Source organism: Octopus sinensis, linkage group LG1 (assembly GCF_006345805.1).
Source record: "Octopus sinensis linkage group LG1, ASM634580v1, whole genome shotgun sequence".
Lineage (NCBI taxonomy): Eukaryota > Metazoa > Mollusca > Cephalopoda > Octopoda > Octopodidae > Octopus > Octopus sinensis.
In genome coordinates this window covers 88341440-88365162 of record NC_042997.1, presented here as the reverse complement: position 1 = coordinate 88365162, position 23723 = coordinate 88341440, and the positions used below count along the sequence as shown (strand labels likewise).

At 34.8% G+C, this 23723-nt stretch overlaps 1 protein-coding gene across 8 annotated transcripts in view; it reads right to left on the bottom strand.

Moving 5' to 3' along the window:
• The window catches only part of LOC115216192 (cyclic nucleotide-gated cation channel beta-3-like), a 495037-nt gene that overhangs the window by 7404 nt on the left and 463910 nt on the right, over positions 1-23723 (bottom strand). For all 8 annotated transcript variants that reach the window (XM_036502664.1, XM_029785393.2, XM_036502665.1 and 5 more), the window contains 6 exons: positions 14277-14341; positions 10878-11000; positions 9961-10102; positions 7352-7511; positions 4596-4693; positions 2366-2449 (listed from right to left, as the gene is read on the bottom strand). In XM_036502664.1, the coding sequence (XP_036358557.1) occupies positions 2366-2449; positions 4596-4693; positions 7352-7511; positions 9961-10102; positions 10878-11000; positions 14277-14341 (672 nt within the window). The remainder of the gene's footprint in view (positions 1-2365; positions 2450-4595; positions 4694-7351; positions 7512-9960; positions 10103-10877; positions 11001-14276; positions 14342-23723) is intronic.

Genomic DNA, 23723 nt, shown 5'->3' with positions numbered 1-23723 from the left:
ATATTTCTTCACATTTGTATTTGGTTTGCAAGATTCTTGTGACGCCATTCATTGAAACAGATTCTGCTGTATTTTACGAGGCTCATTATACCAATAATAAACACACACACTGGTTCTATTTCACTTCTTTATTATTTGACAATTGGTTAACTATTTAACAAATTAACTAATTGATTTTTGACTAATCAATTACTAAGTTATGCTTATGAAAGCCTTTCTGTTACCATATGTGACCTCTTCAAAGATATGCTCCCTCTAGAAGTTGTGAATGGCAATGAAAAGACTGACAAATATAACTGATTGATTAATTAATTAACTGACTGATTAATCAAACAATTAATTAGAATTGAGAAATGATAAAGAAGTGAATCTGAATCAGTGCATGTTGATTATTGATAGAATGACCCTCCTGAGATACAACAAAAATATTTTAGAAAATATACTTCATGTACAATAGCAATTTCAGAGGAACAATAAATAGCATGGCTGTAAGGTTAATGTGCTAGACTACAAAGCAAATATGGTGATATGAGTTGAAACCTTGCACTAGCCATTTAGTTGTGTCACTGAGCAAGCTTCTCCTTTAAGATGTAATGCCATAAATATTTGATGAGGGAGGTACAGTTGACCAGTATTTATTTTGCTGATGTTGAATGAAAAAAAATGAAAATCAACATCTTCAGGATTCAAACTCAGAAGGTAAAGGATGTAAGTAAACAACCACATGATATTTGCCATGATGATCTACTGATTCTGCAAGTATTGCAAATATGATGAAAAATCTTTAAAAAACATGACTGCAAAAGATTCATCAAATATTTTGTACAGCTACTGGTGAAAGTACAGGGTGGTCCAAGTCTTGTTACCCCCTACATATTGTTTATTTTTGTCATTATTATCACTATTTTTTTGTTTTAGTACAACCCCCACCCACATGTAATGATTTGGGCTGCCATATCAAGTAAACATCTGATAGGACCCTATTTCTTTGAGAGCACTGTTAACCAGCAATCTTACTTGGCCATGTTAAGAGAACGGTTTGTTCCACAGCTCCAGAAGTTGACTGTTGAGCTGAATGATTGTTGGTTTCAACAAGATGGTGCCCTCACTCCACTATGCTATCACTGTCTAGGAATACCTAAATGAAGTTTCCGTGAAATAGATGGATAGGGCAAGGATTGCAACAACTTCCAGCACCTGTTGACTGGCTGCCTAGAAGTCCAGACCTCATGTCTTACAATAATGCTCTGTAAGGTATTATCAAGGAAAGAATTTCACATGAATGATACCAGAAAACCCATCAGTTGAAGGACGCTGTTCGGAGAGCCTTTGCAACAATCACCAAAATAGCTTTGAAAAATATCACACGACATGGTGCTGCATCATTTTGTGCCACGAAAATAATGGTGTTCATACAGACCTTTCCGATGTGTGACAGTGTCAATGAAAGGGAATAAACAAATCCAGTTTGTGCTTTAGATTACTGCATTACTTGTTCTTCTATTGTTCTCATTACTTTTTGGTAGGAGGTAACAAGATTTTCAGACCACCCTGTATATTCACACACATACACACATGAATATACTTATATATATTCTGGATCAGTTGTCCATAAGTTAGAAAAAACCACACTCTAAAAAAGAATTTGAGAGGTTATACTTTTATTTTGTCAAGTAGTATATTCCTGGATATGGCACATAACCAGTCTGAAAGTTACCACTGGTTTCATGCTTTAATAAGCCAAGTGCAGTAGAAGATGTGAAACCAATGGTAATTTTCTGACTGGTTATATGCCATATCCAGGAATATAATACTTGACAAAATAAAAGTATGTGTATACAGACACACACACACATAAATATATATCAATCTCTCTCTCTACATATATATATATATATATATATATATATATATATATATATATATATATATATATAGTATTGTCAAATTTTTAAGAAGATCACTTTGCAATCAAGACATCCTAGGTTTAATACCATTGTGTTTTGGGCAAATATTATTATGACTCTAGTCAAACCTAATCTGTGTGAAATTGGGTCGGCATAAACTGCCCAGAAGCCTGTGCAGCAGGTGGATTGTACCTGTAATTCAAAAGGTACAACCTTCTCACAGACTGTGTCATGCTGACTCTACTTGAGAATCATGTTAAGGATATACATGTCTAAGCATTGCTTGGCTACTTACATGTTACTTCAGCAGCAAGTTATTCAGTTGATCGAACAACTGAATCTTCATCAATGAACGCAGGAGATACCTCCACCATATATTTGTATATATATATATATATATATATATGAGTGACATATGGACTACTAAAAGACAAGTAGAAGTTAGAGAATAGACTAACCTTGTGACAAATAAAATCTCCTGGGAGACAAAGTACGGGTCGTAACTTGGCAACTAAATCAAATAATAAGTTCTGATCGCAGTCCTATTAAAGAAAAAAAATGGTTTAAAAGTTATTTAATAATGTATACATGAAACAGATTTCGTATTGAGGTAAGTTTACATAACAAATTGTCTCAGGTGGAAGTTATAAATTGCATACTTGCTTTTATTTATTTTCCAGAGAGGATGGGAGGGACATTTTGTTGGTTAGGGTTGATCATTTATCTCTATCTGTATAAGCATGCTTGAGCAAGTTGTTTTTGTGGAAGGCTGGTGGTTGCCTGTGTATGTGAGTATCCCCTCTCTGTGTTGCCAATATTGTTTGAGGGAAAAGTCAGCACTTCAGCGCCGAGACAACTTGGTACTCGTGACATGCAAGCATTGTTATCAGAACACAAAGGGTTGGAACAAATATTGCAAAGCCTCTCATCTGATGCTTTAACATTTTTACTGATCCACTACCCTGGACTGGTACTTCTACTGACCCCCACAAAAGGATGAAAGGTAAAGTTGACCTCATTGAATTGTGAACATGGAGAACAGAGAGTTGAAACAAATACTGAAAGGTATTCAATGATCTGACAATTCTACTGCCACTTTACCACCTGAGTGAAGATAGAAACTTTGCTTATAACTTATGAAAGTTTTCACAAAGTAAAAAGAGGAGAAAAGAGGGTAGGTAAACTTAGAGCATGTCACCAATACACTGATACACTATTTTTATCAAATAACTCTACACATTGTTGTCATCATTTAATGTCCATTTTCTATGCTGGTAGGGTTAGACAGTTTGATAGGATCTGGTGACTCACAAGGCTGCATTGAGCTACAATGTTATGTATTGAAATATTACATACATATATTTAAATATTATCATTTAAATGTGGACATTTATTTTTAAAGTTTCACCCAAATCTACTTTATCATAATGCTTAGTTGTGTAGAAGTACTTTTGATAATCTGAAGAGGAGGGGTGCTTTTGATCTTTCAAAGACTGAAGACTAGAGATAATTAAGTTAACAAGATGCAGTGCTGGAAGAAAAGATTGTACTTGTATAAGTATGGATTTGGGAGTAGGGTGATATGGAATGGATGACAATAAAGGGCAGTAGGAGAACTGAATGAGAGTTGTTCTTTATCCCCAGGTGAAACCTGATCCAGTACATCAATAATCAAAGGTACTCAAACTGTTCCTAACTCATTTTTTGTTTTTCAACTATAGTGTATCTAATATTATATTATCCAGTATATCATTTGATTTTTTTTAAGTAGTAGGGTCTGATTTAAGAGAGATTTGGCTGCACTTTTTAGCAGATTGAGTGACGACATAGAGGTCCCTTTAAACAGAGTTGTTAAAGAGTTCGTAATTCAGATGACTGGAGGTGGTTGTACTGTTAATTAAAAAAAAACAAAGTGAAGACTTGCTTTGATGACTGGTCAGTATTGTAACATGCTTATAAATAAAACCTTGCCAAACAGGTTTATTATTATTATGGTCAGGTTCCAACCTGGGCTACAACAACAGAGTCTACCTGCCACATTTCTCGGTCAAACATCACTATCACTGCCTTGAGGTCTTGGACACATTTCAGACAAGTTTCTACAATTAAGTTGTTGATGTGTGATGAGATTTTCCGCTTCTTACATCACTAGGGAGTGTGTTCCACAAGACTAATTTAGATGCTTTTAGTTCAGGGTGGTGCAAGCAGTGACCAGATAGTTGCAGCCATCTTTGCCTGATGTTGCTAACTTTCAGCAGGTCTCCATAAAGACAGGTTAATAGTGCAGAGCTGGATACAATCCAGAGGAACATATGTCATGGAGGTCATACTAATTGTTGAGTATATTTTATTGTGTGTATGTTACAGTTTTGCTTTGCATAGAGTCAGCCAAAGTATATTCTTGTTAGAGAAACAAAACTTTATGATACATTCTGGATTATGTTAAATATCTGGGATCATCTAGAGTGGTCAATGGAGTTTGTAAGATTTAATATTTTTATAGAATATATTGGCTTTTAGTTGAGGACAATTTCATCTTAATGAAAACTGCAAGAAAAATTCATTTTTTCAAGTTTGAGAAATGAAGCTACAGGCTTTAGGTTTAGGGTTGTAGATTGCAAGTAAAACTTCCAATCAATGTTAAAAACATAAAGCTCTTTACAATTTTCAGTTAAAACTGATACAGACCTGAAATATTTTTAACTTGCTTAATGTGCTATAATGTACATGAATTGCTAAGTCTATTCTCATCTTCCGGGGTAAAGTCTCAATCAGAGAATTTTCATCTGAAATATAAAGACACATATTTAGTCATTATTAAGAATAAATAAATAAATAGATAAAAATATTAGTACCAAATGTTAACAGCATTTGATGATATTCATAATGTCAGCAGTACATCAAAAGATGAATTTTGATATATCTGGTTGAATTGATATCACAGAGATAAAGAGTGGACCCATCCAAATAAGGATTTCATTCCTAGATTCAAGGGTAAATACTTTGAAGAAAAAGTTATATATAGTTAACCAATTTTATTGTAGTTTATTACTGGTAACTTACTGATTCTAGAAAGATGATGGGCGATGCTGAGCTTCATATGATTTTAGCTTAGGATGCTGAAGAATTAAACTAGAAACTGTAAAACAATTAGGTTAGCTCTCTAAAATCTCAATCATCATCATAACTATAAGCATTATAAAAATTATGATGTCATAGATAATTCTGTTGCTTCAGATTCATGCCTTTCCTAAGTTAACAACTTTGTAAACAATACAGTTTAAGCAGTAAAATCAGCATCAAGTGCCAGAGTAAGTTTGCTCAAAATTCCCACAGTAGTTATCAAGAACTAAGTAATCTAGATAACTTTGTAACTGACTGCTGCACACAGATACACTCTTGGAATTTTCTCATGATAACAGTCCAAGTGGATAAGGTATATGTATACTTTGAGCGTGGCTGTTGCCAGTACCGCCTGACTGGCCCTCATGTCGGTGGCATGTAATAGCACCCACTACACTCTTGGAATGGTTGGCGTTAGGAAGGGCATCCAGCTGTAGAAATTCTGCCAGATCAGATTGGAGCCTGGTGCAGCCATCTGGTTTGCCAGACCTCAGAAAGCGGATGTTAAACGATGATGATGATGATGAGATTAAAATGATACCAAACATTTCATTGTCTCTGCTTCAACAAATAATCCAATATGCTTCACTTTACCTTGCTGATAGAAACAGACATGGAAAGTAGAAAAGATATCAGATCTAAAAATATTACTTATGATAGGGCTGCAAGCTGGTAGAATTGTTAGCACATTAGGCAAAATGCTTAGTGGCATTTTGTCCATCTTTATATTCTGAGTCCAAATTCTGCTGAGGTCAACTTTGCCATTCATCCTTTTGGGGTCGATAAAATAAATACCAGCTGAGTACTGTAATCAACTTATTCCCTCCTCCAAAATTTTTGGGCTTGTGCCAAAATTTGAAACCAATATTACCTATGATAGACTTGTGACTTATTTATATGGCAATTCATCTCTTCCATGCAAACAGAGCTAAACAGCAGACTACAGCATTTTGTATAGAGCAATTTCATTCTATTCTCATTATTTGATTCCTATATAAACCACACCAGTATACTCCCATGCCACAAAAACAACCAGTATATCATTACAGTTACTATGAAATCACTATAACCTCTCCATTATCATTTCAGACTCTATCACACTACATCACATAACATGAGATTACTATAGGTCTCATTTCATTACCAAGGGTACAATTGCACCACTATAAGTACCACAACACTACTATAAGACATCACCATAGTAAGTACTAACACTACACCACAATAGTTTCCACTTTTCCTACAAGTATCCTTCCATCTCCTCCTCACAATAATTAGCACCACATTACTACAATCTCTCTTGCACCATCTTGGTCACCATTTATCTGCTTACAGGTTAAATAGAGTGGCAAGTGTCTAATTTTGTATTTCAGAGGCAATATCAATTTGTACTGGTCACTGTTGAGAAGTCTGGTGTTCTAGGACCCCATACTACTGATTTCATCTGCAAAATAGGGATAATGGTGGCCCATTGGAGAAATAAGCCCTGTGAAGTGAAGTGGCTGCTGCAATGAATGTCACAGGCCATTCTTTGTGGCAATGCCACCACAGTCATTACCGTTTGTTCTGTGGTATGTGGCTCATTGCCCATTCCCTCTCCATCTCCTGTTGCTTTACTCACCCCCAACTTTTTTCCCTTTTCTTTCTTTTCTTCTCTTTCTTATTTCATGTTTCTTTGTATTTAAATGTTCTAATAAAATTATATATAGAATAATGGCATCAACCCAACATTGATTTATAAGTCGTTAGCTAAGAACTAGACACATTTTCTATCTGACCCCAGTAAATTATCATTGTTGGTTATTTACATAGAGGTCCAGTACAATGATTATACATTGTTTTCTAATACTCATACAGAATTCTAAATGCTTTAGTTCTAATGGGCTGAGAAACAGGTTCCATACTATCCACATGTTATTACAGTTGGGTTGGTTAGCTGCAAGAATTTAAATATAACTACAAAACCAATTAACACCAAAAATCTATAAATATAAATACTGAATCATCATCATCATCATCATTTAACGTCCATTTTCCATGCTGGCATGGGTTAGAGCTGGGAATCGAGAGAGTTGCACCAGACTCCAGTCCATTTTAGCTTGGTTTCAATTGCTGAATGTCCTTCCTAATGACTACCACTTTACAGAGTGGGTGTCTTTTATATGTCAGCAGCATGAGTGCCTTTTTTATGTGTCACCGGGACTGGCCACAACCAAAATTTTACTTAACATGACATGTCTTCTAATGCACAACACATTGCATGATCATACAAGGCAAACTATCCTGGGAAACTGTAAAATAGTGAACTGTGAAGAATATACCTAAAGTTTTTTGTTGTTCCCAATTGTAGTTAAACCAATGCCGGACTCTTCCCTGCACTTCTTTTGGTAAATTTATAGACTGCATGTACCACGATGTAATGTCCATCTGTTTTCTGTAACTTGCCTCTACTTGTCCTGCAGCATGTACAATATCACGGATCTGTTGATGAAGAAATTGGAAACTGATGGTGGAAAAATAACTCAAATATCAGATTTTTTCAGAAGAAAAACATTAAAACCTGAAACAAACTAAAAAAAGAATAAATCATATAAGCTATAATTTCTGTAATTTTTAAAGCAATTCATTATTTGTTAACATTCTCAAATTAATTAATGTTTTTACTGGGTATATATATGTATGTGTGTGTGCACATACATACATATATATGTATGTATGATGCACAGTGAACTGAGTGCAAATAGACAAAGATATCTGGTAAGCTTATTACAGATTAGAGATACATAAAACGTGACTGATATAAGTTGAATTCCATTGCATGATTGATATTCTAATTGTGGTCTTTAAATATTTATTATGGGACACACTATCTTAAGAGTTAAGTCATAAAATGTGACTGATACCAGTCAATATAGACAGCAAGGAGATTAAACAGATCAATAAACTATAAGGAAGATTCAAGTGGCATTTATGAGGTTTTTAGGCCCACCTTAATTCAAACTAGAAATGAGGTTGATGTTAAATTTAAATAATTTCTGATATGGGGGTGATGAGGAAAAGAAGAGGAAGGAATTTGGAAGAGTAGAAATCTATCTTTGTAATAGCTGGCATTAGTTGCTCTGAAAAATACCTTATTAGTTTTTGATTTCAAAATTGAGTTGCAGATAGTTTTTGGTGACTCTATAAAAAGCACTTTTTGGGAAAGAAATACTGGAGTGGGTTTCTGTTATCTTCTTGAGGCCTACAGGAGGGAATTTAGTATGTTAAATAAACAATATACTTCCTGATCTTACAGTGCTTATACTGTTAATAGTGATTGTATGCAACTATTGAATAAGGTTTTACAGCAATAACCAGTGCATAGTAGCAGCCAAATTTTTCTCAATAAACTGACATAACATTTGTAATAAGGATAGTGAATTTTATGACATAAATCATGGGGAAGCATGTTTACAACTAAGACAGAATGGTAATATTCAGAAAAGCCAACAAAATGATTAATTTGATTGTTCTTTTATCACATTAAGTCAAAAGTTATTTTTGATTTCCCTAATGATTTTTGGCAACTTATATCACTATGTTATATCATTAATTTGACACACCTTATCCAACCTTTGCTGAACTGTTTATTTTTTATTTCCATATATAACAGATAAACATTAATTGCTTATTCTTTATTTTACAACTTTGATAATGAGTGGTGAAAAAATTGCAATTAGAGCCATTTTACACTATCTGTGGAAGAAAGGAGTGAGTGCAAGGGCAGCAGCAAAAGAAATTAATGATGTGGAAGGCCTAGAAACTGTCAATGTACATGTGGTACAAAACTGTTTTAGATCTTTCAAAGAAGGTGATACCAGCTTCGAAGACAAACCAAGGTCAGAGAAATCTTCAGTTGTGGAAGATGAGACCTTACTTGAAATGGTTCAACAACAACTAAGCACAAGCGCTTGTACATTGTTGGCAGAACTTGGTCATTCACAAAGGACTATCAATTGACTCCTCCATAAGCTCAATCTTGTCAACAGATGCAGTCAAGAAGCTCCTCAGGAACTGATGAATGACTAGGCTCAACTGGGGATGAAAAACGGATCTATTTTTTTTCCTAATGAAAGAAATCAGTGGCTTTGTTCTGGTCAGGCTTCAGAACCTGTTGTCAAACAAGGGCAATTTGAACAGAAGATCATGTTGGGTGTTTGGTGGAATTTCAAGGTGATGTTGCACTTTGAGTTTGTCCAAGATGGTAATACTATGAATGCTAACCTTTACGCTCAACAACTGCAGTCAATATTGATGCTTTAAAAGCCCTCTTCTGAGCATTGGTCAATGTAAGATGTGCACTCCTACAGCATGCCAATGTCCCAGCATGCACTGCCAATGTGATCAAATGCAAACGTGAGGGGCTGGAAGTACTGCCTCACCCTTGCCTACACTTCAGACTTTGCACCATCAGATTACCACCTTTTTCTGAGACATGGTTCATTTCCTGCAGAGGCAGAGGGTCAAAATAAACATAGTTGAACCTCTGTCTCTGCAGGAAATGAGAGGGAGAGAGTAGAGAGAGAGAGATAGAGAGAGAGAGAGAGTGAGAGAGAGAGAGAGAGAGAGAGAGAGAGAGGAGAGAGAGAGAGAAAGATAGAGAGAAAGAAAATAGATAGATAGATAGATAGATAGATAGAGAGATAGAGAGAAAGAGAGAGAGCAAACTTCATTTCTTTTTTCTTGGAGAAAACACAGACTTGCAATGTCATAATCTGCTTCTCTCCAAGGCATATAAACTTCACTGTGCAACTTTTACCAATGCAAACCACTAACAAGTTTCTTGGATGTAGTTTTTAGTTGTTTATATTTAGCTAGTTAAGAATATCAGAGTTCAGATACATATAAAATTCTTTGAAGAGGGGAAAAGAGAAACAAGAAAAACATTTACCTGACCAACAAGAAGAGCAAAAACAAAAACCCCTGATAGCCAATAGAATGTCATAAATACAAATTCTAGCTCATTGGTGGGTTTGGGGTTATTACCAATAGAAGTTGCTGTTTTGGTAGCCAAATAGAAACACCTAATGTAGCTGGAAAAGATAAAATGGAATTCAGTAAAGTAGTAATAATTTAATGGAATACATACCAACACACATACATATAAATATCTATTTCTATATGTGTGTATACAAACACACACATAAACATATACATTACTGGAAGTAAAAAAATGACTCTTGTATAAAGTTGTGTAATAAAAATATTATCAACAGATCATTGCTTCAAACACTATCATGAACCAAGTCCATTCTAGAGACACCCCAGTGATGATAGAGATTTTCTATCAGAACAAACTTGCATTTTCAATTTGTTATATGACTTATGGAACCTAACCACAGGCAAGAAAGGCTCTAATGAACTACCAAGCAAAAAAAAAAAAGGCCTAGAGAGGATTACTGTATATTATTGCAAGGAACACAGCAGAAATAAATCCAAAGAGCCAGGTAATATTAATAATGTTTTCTTATGGTGATACAGAGCCACACGTTTGTAGGAGAAGAAAATATTTAATTGACATAATCTCCTGGATATGATAGGTGTGTATTTTGCTCACCAAAAAAGGTGAAAAGCAAGCCAGCAGTCAGTAAGATTTGAACTCTCAATATAAAGGAAACTAAAATTAAATATGCCAGCAGTTGGTACAGTCTGGATTCATAAAATAGAGAAGATAACTACTAAATAAGCAAGGGTATTTTTCTAATCTACTCTACCACCATTTCACAAGCTTCAACAATAGATAATAAAAGTATAACAAAATAATAGTAGATATATCTGAGAAAGAAGAAAAAGGTTTTATCAACTCACGCATTTCCAGTGCCATTGTAAACCCATCGGTTGCTACCAATTCCTTCATAATCAGACACTGCATAGTAACCACATGTTTCAATGTGAATAAGGAATAACATGTAAGTCATCGTTTTGATAATTCTGAAAATAGAAAATTGAAAACAGTTTTCTTTATATTTAACAGAAAAAAAAAAGTTTATCAACAATTTTTTTTCTCTATAATGTCTTTAACACTTTTTTTTCCTCACACACTGAATAGCATAGATAAGGATAAGAAAAACAAACTTGACAGTAAATTGTATACAACATTCCATGACTGCCACACTAACATCTCATATAATCGATTATGTCACAAGTAAAAAGTCTGGAAATTATCGATATTTTTATGTTAACATGGGTGGGATGCTTTTTGAAAACTTTTGATGTTTATACTTTTACTAGTTTCAATCATTGGATTGCAGCCATGTGACACTAGTTTGTATTCCAGGTTTCTACAAATAGTGTCTACTCTCTAGCACAGATAGGCCTGCATGCATATACATACACATATACATTAATACCTCTAGTGTCTAACCGCTTTTGTAAGTCAAGTTTTTCTCATGATGTGATATGGGTTCAAACTCATGAGAGAGATAATGAATTGCAGATGAAAATAATGATGGTGATGGTAAGGTGGTGGTGATGATGATGATGATGATAAGAAGTTGAGAAAGATATACTGATACAGTTATTTTGTTCCAAAAACAACCATAGGTTTACTATTGATGGGAAGTTAAAGAAAGTGGTACTTTGTGTGTTGTGTCTGTTCATCTATATAAATATATACATACATGTATGCACATGTACATATAATGAATATTTTATGTATGCATATTTAAATTGGATGTAAACTTACACAACTGACCCAAGAGTCAATAGTTTCATGCACAATAAATATCAAACTTGATGTAATATTACAGTTGATTTCTACAAGTAAATATATAGCTGCAGGCATGGCTGTGTGGTTAGAAGCTTGCTTCCCAACCACATGGTTCTGGGTTCAGTCTTGTGAGTGAATTTGGTAGACAGAAATTGAAAGAAACCTATCATATGTATATATTTGTGAGTGTGTGTCTTTGTGTTTGTCACCCCATCACCAACTGACAACCGGTGTTGGTGTGTTTACATCCTGTTACATAGTGGTGATAGAATAAGTACTAGGCTTAAGAATAATAAGTCCTAGGGTTGAATTGCTCAATGAAAATCCTTCAAGGTGGTGCTCCAACATGGCTGTAGTCAAATGACTGAAACAAGTAAAAGAATAAAAGAATATATAAACACTTCTGGTCACTTCTGCCATGTAGCAACACAAGGTCTTTTCTTGGACTATTCTTTTCCTTCTCTTCAGACCTTTCATCTTGTCTTTTTCTGATGAAGAGCCATGCTCAAGATGTCACACACTCCAACATTTTCCATCTTAAACTCAGTGTTAAATTAATACATTCAATACATTCAACTTTTGTTGTTTTTATTTTCGATTTGTATATATATAAATATATGTATATATATATATATATATATATATATATATATATATATACTCTTATGCATTGAGTTCTATTTCTCTACTTTGTTTCACCATCATTTTAACATTTTCTTTTCTATGACTGCATGAGTTGAATGGAATTTGTTGAGACAGATTTTTTCTCTCACTTGTTTCTCTAAGTTAATATTTTCCCATAGCCAGAGCCATTTACAAAGCAGACTGGAAACAATGAACACTGCTTGTATAACAGAGAAACTCATTTACAAATAAAATGCAATGCTAGGATAAGGAAATACTCATACATTTGCTCTTTCTCTGTCTTTCTCTCACACATGTATGCATGCACCCCTCCACACAAGTGATAGGCTTCTTTTTGTTTCCTCTCTACAAAATCTCTTCAAAATGTTTTGGTCAGCCTGGAGCTATAGAGCCCAAGCTGCCATGCAGTGGGATTGAACCTGAAGCCATGTGGTTGGGAAGCAAACTTCTTAATCACACAGCCATGCCTAGTGTACATACATATATAAACTTATATATATATTTATGGTAGACTACTGGCAGATATTCAGGTGTTTGAGCCATTTGAAGTTTAGGTTGTATACTGTTCTTTTCTTCAGAATTACCAATGTAGTGATAAGAAGTTTCTGTGTGTGGGTCAACAGGTTAACAGTTTGATATCAAACTGATGACAATTGAACGAACACACATTCTGTTGAAATTTTAAATGCAAAAATATTTATCCTTATTAGCAACTAAATGTTGTTGCTGCTACAAATGACAAAAGATGTTTACACAAGTAAGATAGTCTGAATTTAATATGAAATGATGGATCAGGTTTAACAGTAGTCACCGTAATGTGTTTCTTGGAGTTAGCTGGTTAGGTTGTGTCACTGCCACAATAAAATAATTGCTATCCGTTGGTGCTATGGTCAGGTGTGTGCTGCTACTGTCTCATGGACTCTTGCTCTAGTTTGGTCTGTTTGTCTACTCTTTGCTTCTGCAGGCTAGTGGCTAAAATACCCTAAATGTATAACATGCTCTTGTCAGAAAAAGCACCAGAAGTCTAGATGGTTAGTGTTCTGATGACATCAGCAATATTTGAGCAAATTGCATTCATGTTGTTTGATTGTTTTTGTATAGTGATTCAATTTCAATTTTTAGGTGTTTGTGACTGCAACAGTGGTGTTTATTCTTCAGCTAGTTTGATTTGCTAAACTTTCACAAAATGAATGAAAATAACTTAAACAAAAACGCTTGAAGTATTAATGATGGCAGTGTATTTTGTCATCTAGCTACAGGTTTCAGTTAGCTACTGTGCAACTTGGTGCATATATGCACTACATTACTGTCATCATCATCATCCTCTTTAATGTCCACTTTTCCCCTCACTAACCCTCACCTGTTCTCAAGCAAGGTAAAATTTCCCAAGGCCAGGCATTTTCATGGAAGACTAGAAATAAATTATTTCACTTGTATGACAATGATACTCATTTACAACCATTACAAGATGTCTAGACAAAGTTACACTCAAGCATATGCACTATACACATGTGTGTGTGTATATCTAAGTCTGTAGGTGTGCGTGCATGTGTGTGTGTGTGTGTGTGTGTGTATATATATATATATATATATCATCATCATCATCATTTAATCATCATCATTTAATTTAGTATACACAACAGACTTCTTTCAGTTTCTTATTTACCAAATGTACTAACATGGCTTTGGTTTGCCCAGCGTTGTAGAAGATCCTTGATACTTGCTGAAGATGTCATGCAGTGGGACTGAACTCAAAACTATATGGTTGAGAAGAAGCTTCTTCACCACACAGCCTTACCTGTACACACACACAAACACACACACTCACACACATTTGGGATAGGAGAACTTACCTCACAGCATGAGCTGACCGAGCTGCTTGATCACAACGCTCGTAGAATTCCCAAAATGTTAGAATCTGAAGAAATCAATAGAAATTTAATCAGACATTAGGAAGGCTAGAAACAACATTGTTTCTGGATCACATCTGTTACATATGCATAACTATGCAAATATACATACACTCACATGCATATGTATACACACACACACACATATATACATATGTGTGTGTGTGTATGTTTGTCAGGCACTGTCTGTTTCCTTCTCTCTTTCTAAATAAAAGCATATATGTATATTAACGTTTTTTTTTTAACATTAACACTACTGTAGGTAACACATATTTAAGAGTTGTTTCCCTTTACATTTAAAGCCAATATTTAAGTTTGGGATTTGGTATGTAATTGTTAACGTTCATGTTATGATGATGATGATCATGATTATGAAGAGGAGTTGGAACAGATGGAATAGTGTATGTTATCACAATTCTCTGGCAGAGTTGACTTCACAGGAAATGGATAGTAACCACTCTCAACCCACAGAGGGCAACTAATGGATAAGAGGGGGTCATACTGTTGAGAGTTACAGATTTTGAGACTCACTAATGACTGATACAATGGGAATAGAATGGATAATAACAATAATGATGAAGGTGATGGTAATGATAAACACATGTCTCTTAACTGCAGGTACAAGTTACTAAAGGAGCCACCCAATAAGTGCATATTACATGTGAATGCATGTAGATGATTACGTATGTATGCCTGCACATATGTATGTATGTATGTATGTATGTATGTATGTATGTATGTGTGTGTGTGTGTGCGTGCGTGCGTGTGTGTGCGTGTGTGTGTGTGTGTGTGTGTGTGTGTGTGTATGTGTGTATGTATGTATGGGTAGATTTGTATGTTTTGTTTTATGTATGTATTCTCATGCATGCAGTTGCATATCTAGAAATATATTTAGATGATATCTAGAATATATTTAGATGATAAACTTTTGGAAAGTTATACAAAAATGTATGTATGTATGTATGTATGTATGTGTGTGTGCATGCGTGCATGTGTATGCATGTATGTATGTTTTTCTTTGAGATTTATTGTAGTTCAAGCTGGTCACTAACAAAGCAATAAGACTTTTGAAGTTAAGAGAGTTTCTGGTATTTGTAAATATGTTGTTGAGTTGTTGTGTTAGATTAAGCTCTCAATGCATACACCCAAGTGTGTGCATCTATTTACCTAACTAATCTCTGATGGAGAATCTTTGGAATATCTTACAAACCAGTAATAGATTGGATTTGGAGAATCCGTGTCAGTTTCTCTTGTCCTTTTTTCAAAAAAAAAAAAAACCCTTGTATTTCCTAGTTTTTGTGTAAATTTGTTGGTATGCAGCCAAGTGCATATATGATGATAGGTGCAAATGAGAATTTATAGTCAGGGTACAAGAGCTGAAAGTTTTGCATTAATTTGCCATAAATATTCTATTTTTCTTGGACTTTTGAATGTATATTCATATCTACTGGGCAACTGACCTCTACAATGCATGACTTTTGTTTCATGTCACACAAAACAATATCAGGTCTGTTATGTTTGTACAGAGTTGCTGTTTTCATTGGAGTGTTCCACTATGCACATACACACAAATATTTATTTCCAACTTTGTTGAGTATTATCAAGCTGCCACCACTTGTCTTTTTTTTTTCAGACACTGAATACCTCTGAAAACAGCACAGAACATGTTCTACTTTTAGTGTGATTTTGCTTGCTAGTTCTAGTTCTGTGTTTCTCAACCATTTTTTTTTTAATCTTTGGACTCATTTGATTCCTATTTTACTCAGATGTACCCTCCTAGTCGTTTTTTGTTTAAAAAGTCATATTATATTTTTACAATTAAATATTATTAAGAACTGATTAATAAAAAATTGTTAAAAAAAATTTGTGTATTGTAGATGTATAACCAATTTATTGTGCATAAATTTTAACAAAATCTTCCATGGACCTCCAAGGGTTGAGTAACACTGTTCTTGTTGATTAACTACCTGCATTGAAGGTTCATGTAGAAATGTACTTGTTAGTGTAATATTCAGTTACTCATCTCTCATCTTGTCTAGGAATATACAATAGTGTATACTGCTCAGTTACTGGTAATGTGTTACCAGAGAGCAATGTCAGTGCATACTGCTCATTTACTGTTCTGTCATCTCGATGGAAAAGCAACAGTAGTGCATATTGATCAATTGACTGTTGTCAACTTATCAATGAGGAATGTTAGTATGTAGAGGTGAGTTACTGGCAAATATTAGTGTATACAGGTCAATTTTATGTCTGACATCCAGCTACTATTCATTTACTGATGTCGACTTATTAAAAAACAATGTTAGTGTATATTGATGAATTATTGGTCAGTGGTCTTACTCTAACATCTTATATAATTATTTTGGGATGATTTCCACCCACATCTATATATAATATGGGTAGCTATGTATCTCCTCAATAGGAAGATGCCTGTGCTTATCCCTCTATCTTACAACACCCAGCATAAAGCCACTTTCCCTTCTCAAATATTCTCCATTTAACAGTGTAAGCTTTTCTCCTCTTTTCCTCTTCCTGTCCTTCTGTCTTGCAAATTACTTGGAAACTACACTAGTGCTGGTGGCATGAAAAAGTGCCCAATACACTCTGTAAACTTTTAACATTAGGAAGGGTATCTAGCTGTAGAAATCATGCCAAAGCTGATATTGAATCTTGATGCAGCCTTGTGGCTTGCCAGATCCTGTCAAACTATGCTAACATGGAAAGTGGACGTTGAATGATGATGAAGGTGTGCTTTAAGGGAGATTCAGCTGCTAATTGTAGAATATCAAATAATTACATAGATGCTCCCACATTAGTTCAAATTGTTTCTGTTGAAGTAACTGTTCACTTACCAAAGTTAGGTAAGGCAAACAGTTTTATGTTTATGAGACATTCACCATCTGGTTTTCTGATTTGTTTAGAAAATTACAAACCAATAACTGACAAATAAATACTGATATTGCACTTTAATAAAATGACATCAGTAACTGATCCCTATACACCAATATTTCTCCTTGACAATATGAGAGAGTACAATATATGACCAGTAAAAGACCTTAGAGTGGTATACGCAAACAATTTCTTTGATAAGTCAACACTCCAGGAACTCACCAATGTTTACCAACATTGCTCTTTGTCAAACAAATAACAATCCAATATTCACAATGATTGCTTTTGAAAAGATGCTAGATCAGTATACACTAACATTGTTCTTTAACATGGTGATAGGCTAGTAACTGTTTGCTTTTTCTCACTTTGGTTAGTGAACGGTTACTTCAATAGACAACTTGAATAAATGAAGGAGTGTCTACAGAGACATTCTATCTTCTCAAATTAACAGTTAGATTTCTCTCAAATCATATCCTAACACATGTAATAACAGGACTCATTAACTTATGTAGTCCTATGTAACACCAAAATAATGGAATGTTCGTGACAAAAACACCTTAGATTACACTGTATACCAAATTTTTAAAATTTCTTTTTGTATTTGGTCAGTAAGTGTTATTTCCTATTTCCCTCTCACTAGAAATCGAAAGAGATGACTACTATTCCCTTCAAACTTTGCTTTTGTGACTTGGACATCAATGTTTTGAAACTGACGTATTTTCCATTACATTTCAAACAGATTCAGAGATGAGTTGCTGAAGCAGAAATATTGTTATAGCAAATATTCTGCTCAATACCACAGATTTGCTTGTCAGTTGCTTGACCTCATTCCTTAGTATGAACATGTCTCTTAGTGGCTGACAAAATGTATATCTCTGATCAAGAGCAGGAGTAGTTAGGGAGCATCATAGCCATGTGTTGAGAGAGATTCTTTAGGGTTTAATAAATATAACAAAAGCAAAGTTTGAAGGAAATATTCACCATTTTCCATACTTTCTATGGGTAAGCAAATAGGAAATACCAGTTGCTACTCAAGGATAAAAATCGTGTTACACAGTATTATAGATTTGTTCAATTATGTCTGCTCTCAAACTAAACAACAACTACATGTATCATTTTAAAACTAACAGACATGCAACTGAGCTGTGTATACTAACATTAATCTTTAAGATGATGTCTGATCAACTTAATTTGAAAACTAAAACAGACTTAAACTCCCTAATAAATACTTAGTGTGTTCCATATTTCTACTTTATCTCAATATTTTACAGTGCTATAAGGTAAGGTGTCGAGCAGGCAGAACCATTAGCATGTTGGGAAAATGCTTAGTGGCATTTCATCTGTCTTTACATTCTGAATTCAAATACCACTGAGGCCAACTTTACCTTTCATCCTAATGGGGTTGATAAATAAGTACCAGTCAAGTACTGGAATTGGTGTAATTGACTAGTACCTTTCCCAAATTGCTGGCTTTGTGCCAAAATTTACAATCAATATTTTACAGTGCTATCATACATATGTATGAATCCTATTCTGTTGAATTTAAACTGAAATATAATATATTTTCTAATTTTACTATTTTGTTTTTTTTTTGTTATTTGCTAACCAAGGGAGGAAGAGCAGAAGGCATGGCACCATAGTAGCTCTGATAGATAAAATGTTGTGGGATAGTTAACTGTAACAAATATGTTTAATTAGTTTAAATTGTAAGTTAATATGTAGTAGGCAGGTAGAAATTGATTGAATGAATATGAGTTTAGGGAGGTACCTCTGAAGAAAACAGTTTGTTTAATATTGGTTCTTGGAATGGACATTACGCTGTGGTTGTGTGGATGACATAAATTTAGCTACAATTGATTAAGTGAACGTAATTTAGAGCAAAGAAGCAGAGATTGTGATCATAAAGCAATAGAGTTATGAGCATAGGAACTATTAAGTGTAAGAGCTAATGGTGCCTTGTAAAAAGAACTCAGTCCACTCTGTAAGGTGGTTGGCATTAGGATGAGCATCCAGCTGTAGAAACTATCATACCAAAACAGACAGTGAAGCCTGTGCAGTCTTCTGGTTTACCAGCTCCTGTCAAACCCATGCCATCATGAAAAACAGATGTCAAATGATAATGAAGATGATGATGATGATGAGTTGCATAATCAAGTAAATGGTATTTTCTTTAATATGTTTGTTGTTTAATTGAATAAGTCAAGGGGATTATTTCAAATAAGGAGTAAGAGAAAATAGTGATGTGATAGTGTACCATCAGTAATGCTCCATTATCATCACTTAATTTTCAATGTTAGTACCTTGGTGAAATACAGCTTATTACTCTAATTGGTGAGTTGTATAATTAGCAAGGTTTTGTTGAGTTTGTAGTGTTGAAACCAAATCTTTTCATGTGTCAAAAAAAAAAAAAGAAACACAATGCAGTCAATTGTGTTATTTGAAGAATACTCATATGAAGCTTTTTATTGTAGCCATGACAACCCTTTTAATTTATACGATTATCATGTTTAGGATACCTTCAGACAAATTCTCTGGGGGTTGCTTCTTCCATACATCTTGCTAACTTGCCAGTAATTTATGCTTCTGTATCATTCTTTTTTATATCAAAGTATGTTGATAAGGCCTTTTCCTTCAATACCAATATAATACCAGCTTGATGACTGGGAGCTCCCAGTGTTTCTGGTAGTGACCAGCCAACTTCGTTCTTCTGATAGCTATTTTCCTACTCAACACTGGTAACCCCCAATACAGATGCTTGCTGCTAAGGTACTTGTTCTATCTGATGTTCAGTAAAGCATGTATTTTTTTTTTGCAAGGTATGCTTCAAGATCTAGCATCCCAGCCACATAGAAGAATGGGTCCTACAGTCACATAGAAGAAACTGAACTTGATATTTCAGCAGAGTCAAGAATTCCACACACTGACCATGCAGTTCAGGGCCTTAAATGTAATTGCCTTACTCACTTTTAGGTATTACTCAAATGAGATGACTTATAAGCCTAGGTGTTTAAATTTTGAAAAAACATTGTATATATATTTTAATGGAGCAGTTCCGACGATCGATCAATCAAGTGATCCATCCACCCACCCACCCATCTATCCATCCGTGTGTGTGTGAGTGATTTTATATATTTGTCAATTATTTACTATAATTCATGATGTTGTTAGTTCTAAGTCATCTTCACCCAAGCAGACTTATGCTGAAAAGTACTTCAGCTATGACCATCCCGTTTTCTGTATACTTAGGAACATATTGGTTTCAAATTTTGGCACCAGGCCAGCAATTTCGGGGAAAGGTTAAGTTGATTACATCAACCCCAGTACTCAACTGGTACTTATTTTATTGATCCCGAGAGTATAAAAGGCAAAGTCAACTTCGGTGGAATTTGAACTCAGAACACAAAGGCAGACAAAATGCTGCTACGCATTTTGCCCAGCTTGCTTAGGAATATATTAACAGTGTGTCATTACTATTTTTCTGAGATGGTAGGGCAGGATTTTTAAGAAGATAGGATAAGATAGTAGGGATATTTGGCTGTTATTTCAAGTTGATTAAATGACTGTTAAGGCTCCCTTTTTGGTTTGATATGAATCCTATTTTATAATAGGAAAGGCATGAACATTAGAACAACCATTTCTTTGTTTAAATATAAATAAAGGGCAATTTATCAAATCTAAAAGAAACCAACTCGATATTCCTTTTAATTTCTTAGACCTACATACTTTCCCCCTTATTTTATAATTCCATTTGAAACTAGTATGTGTCACAGTATAGGATAAATTGGCACTCCACTGATAATGATGATGAGGGTTCCACTTCATTTGATCAATGGAACAGCCTGCTCATGAAATTAACATGCAAGTAGCTGAGCATTCCACAGACATGTGTACCCTTAATGTAGTTCTCAGAGAGATTCAGCATGACACAAGATGTGACAAGGCTAGCCCTTTGAAATACAGGTACTACTCATTTTTACCAGCTGGAGCAAAGTGAAATAAAGTGTCTTGCTCAAGGACACAATGTGCCACTGGGAGTCAAACTCATGACCTTATGACCATGAGCTGAATACCCCAACCACTAGGCTACACAGCTTCACTGTGTCACAGTAATATTTAGATGACTCAAGTCCTTGATTTGTACTTTATATTATAGCTCTGAGAAGGATGGAAGGAAAAGTTGTCACTGCTGCTGTCCTAGAACTGATACAACACTTAGACAGATCACAGAGGTTACACACATAGCAGTAGACAGACTGAGCCTCAATAGAAAGCATGAATGGAAAAAAAACACCCACCACCATACCACACCACATGACTAAAGACAGAAGGGAGGAGAAGAGAGAGGAGATAAAATGATAATAAAGCAGATACAAACAGGGTAATACACATACAAGAGACATATATACACATACCTGTGATACATATAATAGAGACAGATAAAAAAAAATATATATATTTGTCACAAACCTGTGATAAATATAAGAAATAGAGATAAAAAAAATTAAATCTATAAACAGAGCATGGATACAAACAACATAAGAAGCAAACCCATATACACACACAAACACATACACAATAACTTCAAAGACAGCTTCAACAGTATCAACAACATGACTAATGACAGCAGCAGCGGCAGTGACAATGATGGCAATAACAACTACCATGATGGCAGCACCGTGGGCGAACACATAAACACAGAGGGATACAGGAACTAAACCAAATTTTTGGGTTATAGGACAGCAGCAGTAACAACAGAGGGAGAGGATGGGGCTGAGGGGAAGGTCATACAGCTACTAAGAACAATGACACACACAAGCATACACACAAACAAGGATGCAAATGCATGTGTACATAAGGATATACATCATAGAAGAGCAGAATGAAATAAGTGGAGAAAGTGCACACATGAAGACAAAAAGTGTCACTGAACAGGTTACAGATGTGTGAGGAAAAATTCCTGGACAATGGACATGAGTTAGAATAAGAACAGTAATAAACAAGTGAAGAACAAATATATAGTGCATGTGTCTATTTGGCCAAAAAGAAAAAAAAAATGACCATCCTGAAATACAACAATATATATATATATATATATATATATACACATATAAATATATATATATATATACGTGGGTGTGCAGGTGCGCATGTGTATGTATGGACATGTGCGCCTATGCGATTACTATGACCATTTTTACTCCCTCCCCTTACTTAGCAGTCATTCTAATAGCTCTTTTGTCTTAATTATGGTGAATCACACAGTAATTTCCCTTTGTTTTAACAGTAATTTTCATAGCATTTTTTTGATGGCCTGATAACTGAAGAGATGCCCGTGTGTGTTTCTGCCCCGATATCTGAAACTTGGAGTTTTATCATGGCCACTGAATAATTGTCACATATTATATTTACAGATATATTTACAGATATATATATATATATATATACACACACACACACATATAGGTATGGTAGTCTGGTAAGAAGTTTGCTTCCCAACCACATGGTTCTGTGTTCAGTCCCACTGCATGGCATCTTGGGCAAGTGTCTTTTACTCTAGCCTCAGGCCAATCAAAGCCATGTGAGTAGATTTGGTAGACAGAAACTGAAAGAGCCCATTGTGTGTACATGTATGTATATGTATGTGTGTCCTTCTGTCTGTGATTGTCCCCCTCCACCACTTGACAACTGGTGTTGGTGAGTTTATGTCACTGTAACTTAGCAGTATAGCAAAAGAGACTGATAAATTAAGCACCAGGCTAAAAAAGTACTAGGGTTGATTCATTTGACTAAAATTCTTGATGGTGATGCTCCAGCATGGCCACAGTCTAATGACTGAAACAAGTAAAAGAATAAACATATGAGAGGTTTCTACATAGTTTCCACCTACCAAATTCACTTGCAAAGCATTAGTTGATCTAGGGCAATAGCAAAAGGCATTTACTCAATGTGCTGCAAAGTGGTACTGAATCCAAAACCATCTGGTTGCAATGCAAGCTTCTTAACCACACAGCCATACCTGAAGCTAAAATATTCTTTGAAATATAATTGTTTTATTCCATTCTATTCATTGTCTTTTACCAGATGCTGCAGCACTGCTGGAGTATGCTGCAGCACTGTGCTGGAGTTTATTACATTTCTGAATGGTTGCTAAACATTATTAATTCTGGAAAGGAGGTGCCAACCTATTGCAGGTCTGACACCAGATAGGAAGATTTGTATTTCATTCTGAAACTAAATGAAATGTCATTCATTTACTTACTCATTATCCTATTCATATTGCAGCATATAACAATAAACTATACATTCTCATGGTACACACTGGACAATAGAGTAATTTGAGAGCCATCAAGTGTTGACTTTGTCCTGGGCACAGAGAAACAACTGCTTTACCCTGCAGAGTTTCTCAATCGGTTGGATTATAGTCTATCAATTTGTACAGTTAAGGCTCATCTTTAAATTATTAGATGGAGAGATAAAAAAATGATAAAGAATTGACTT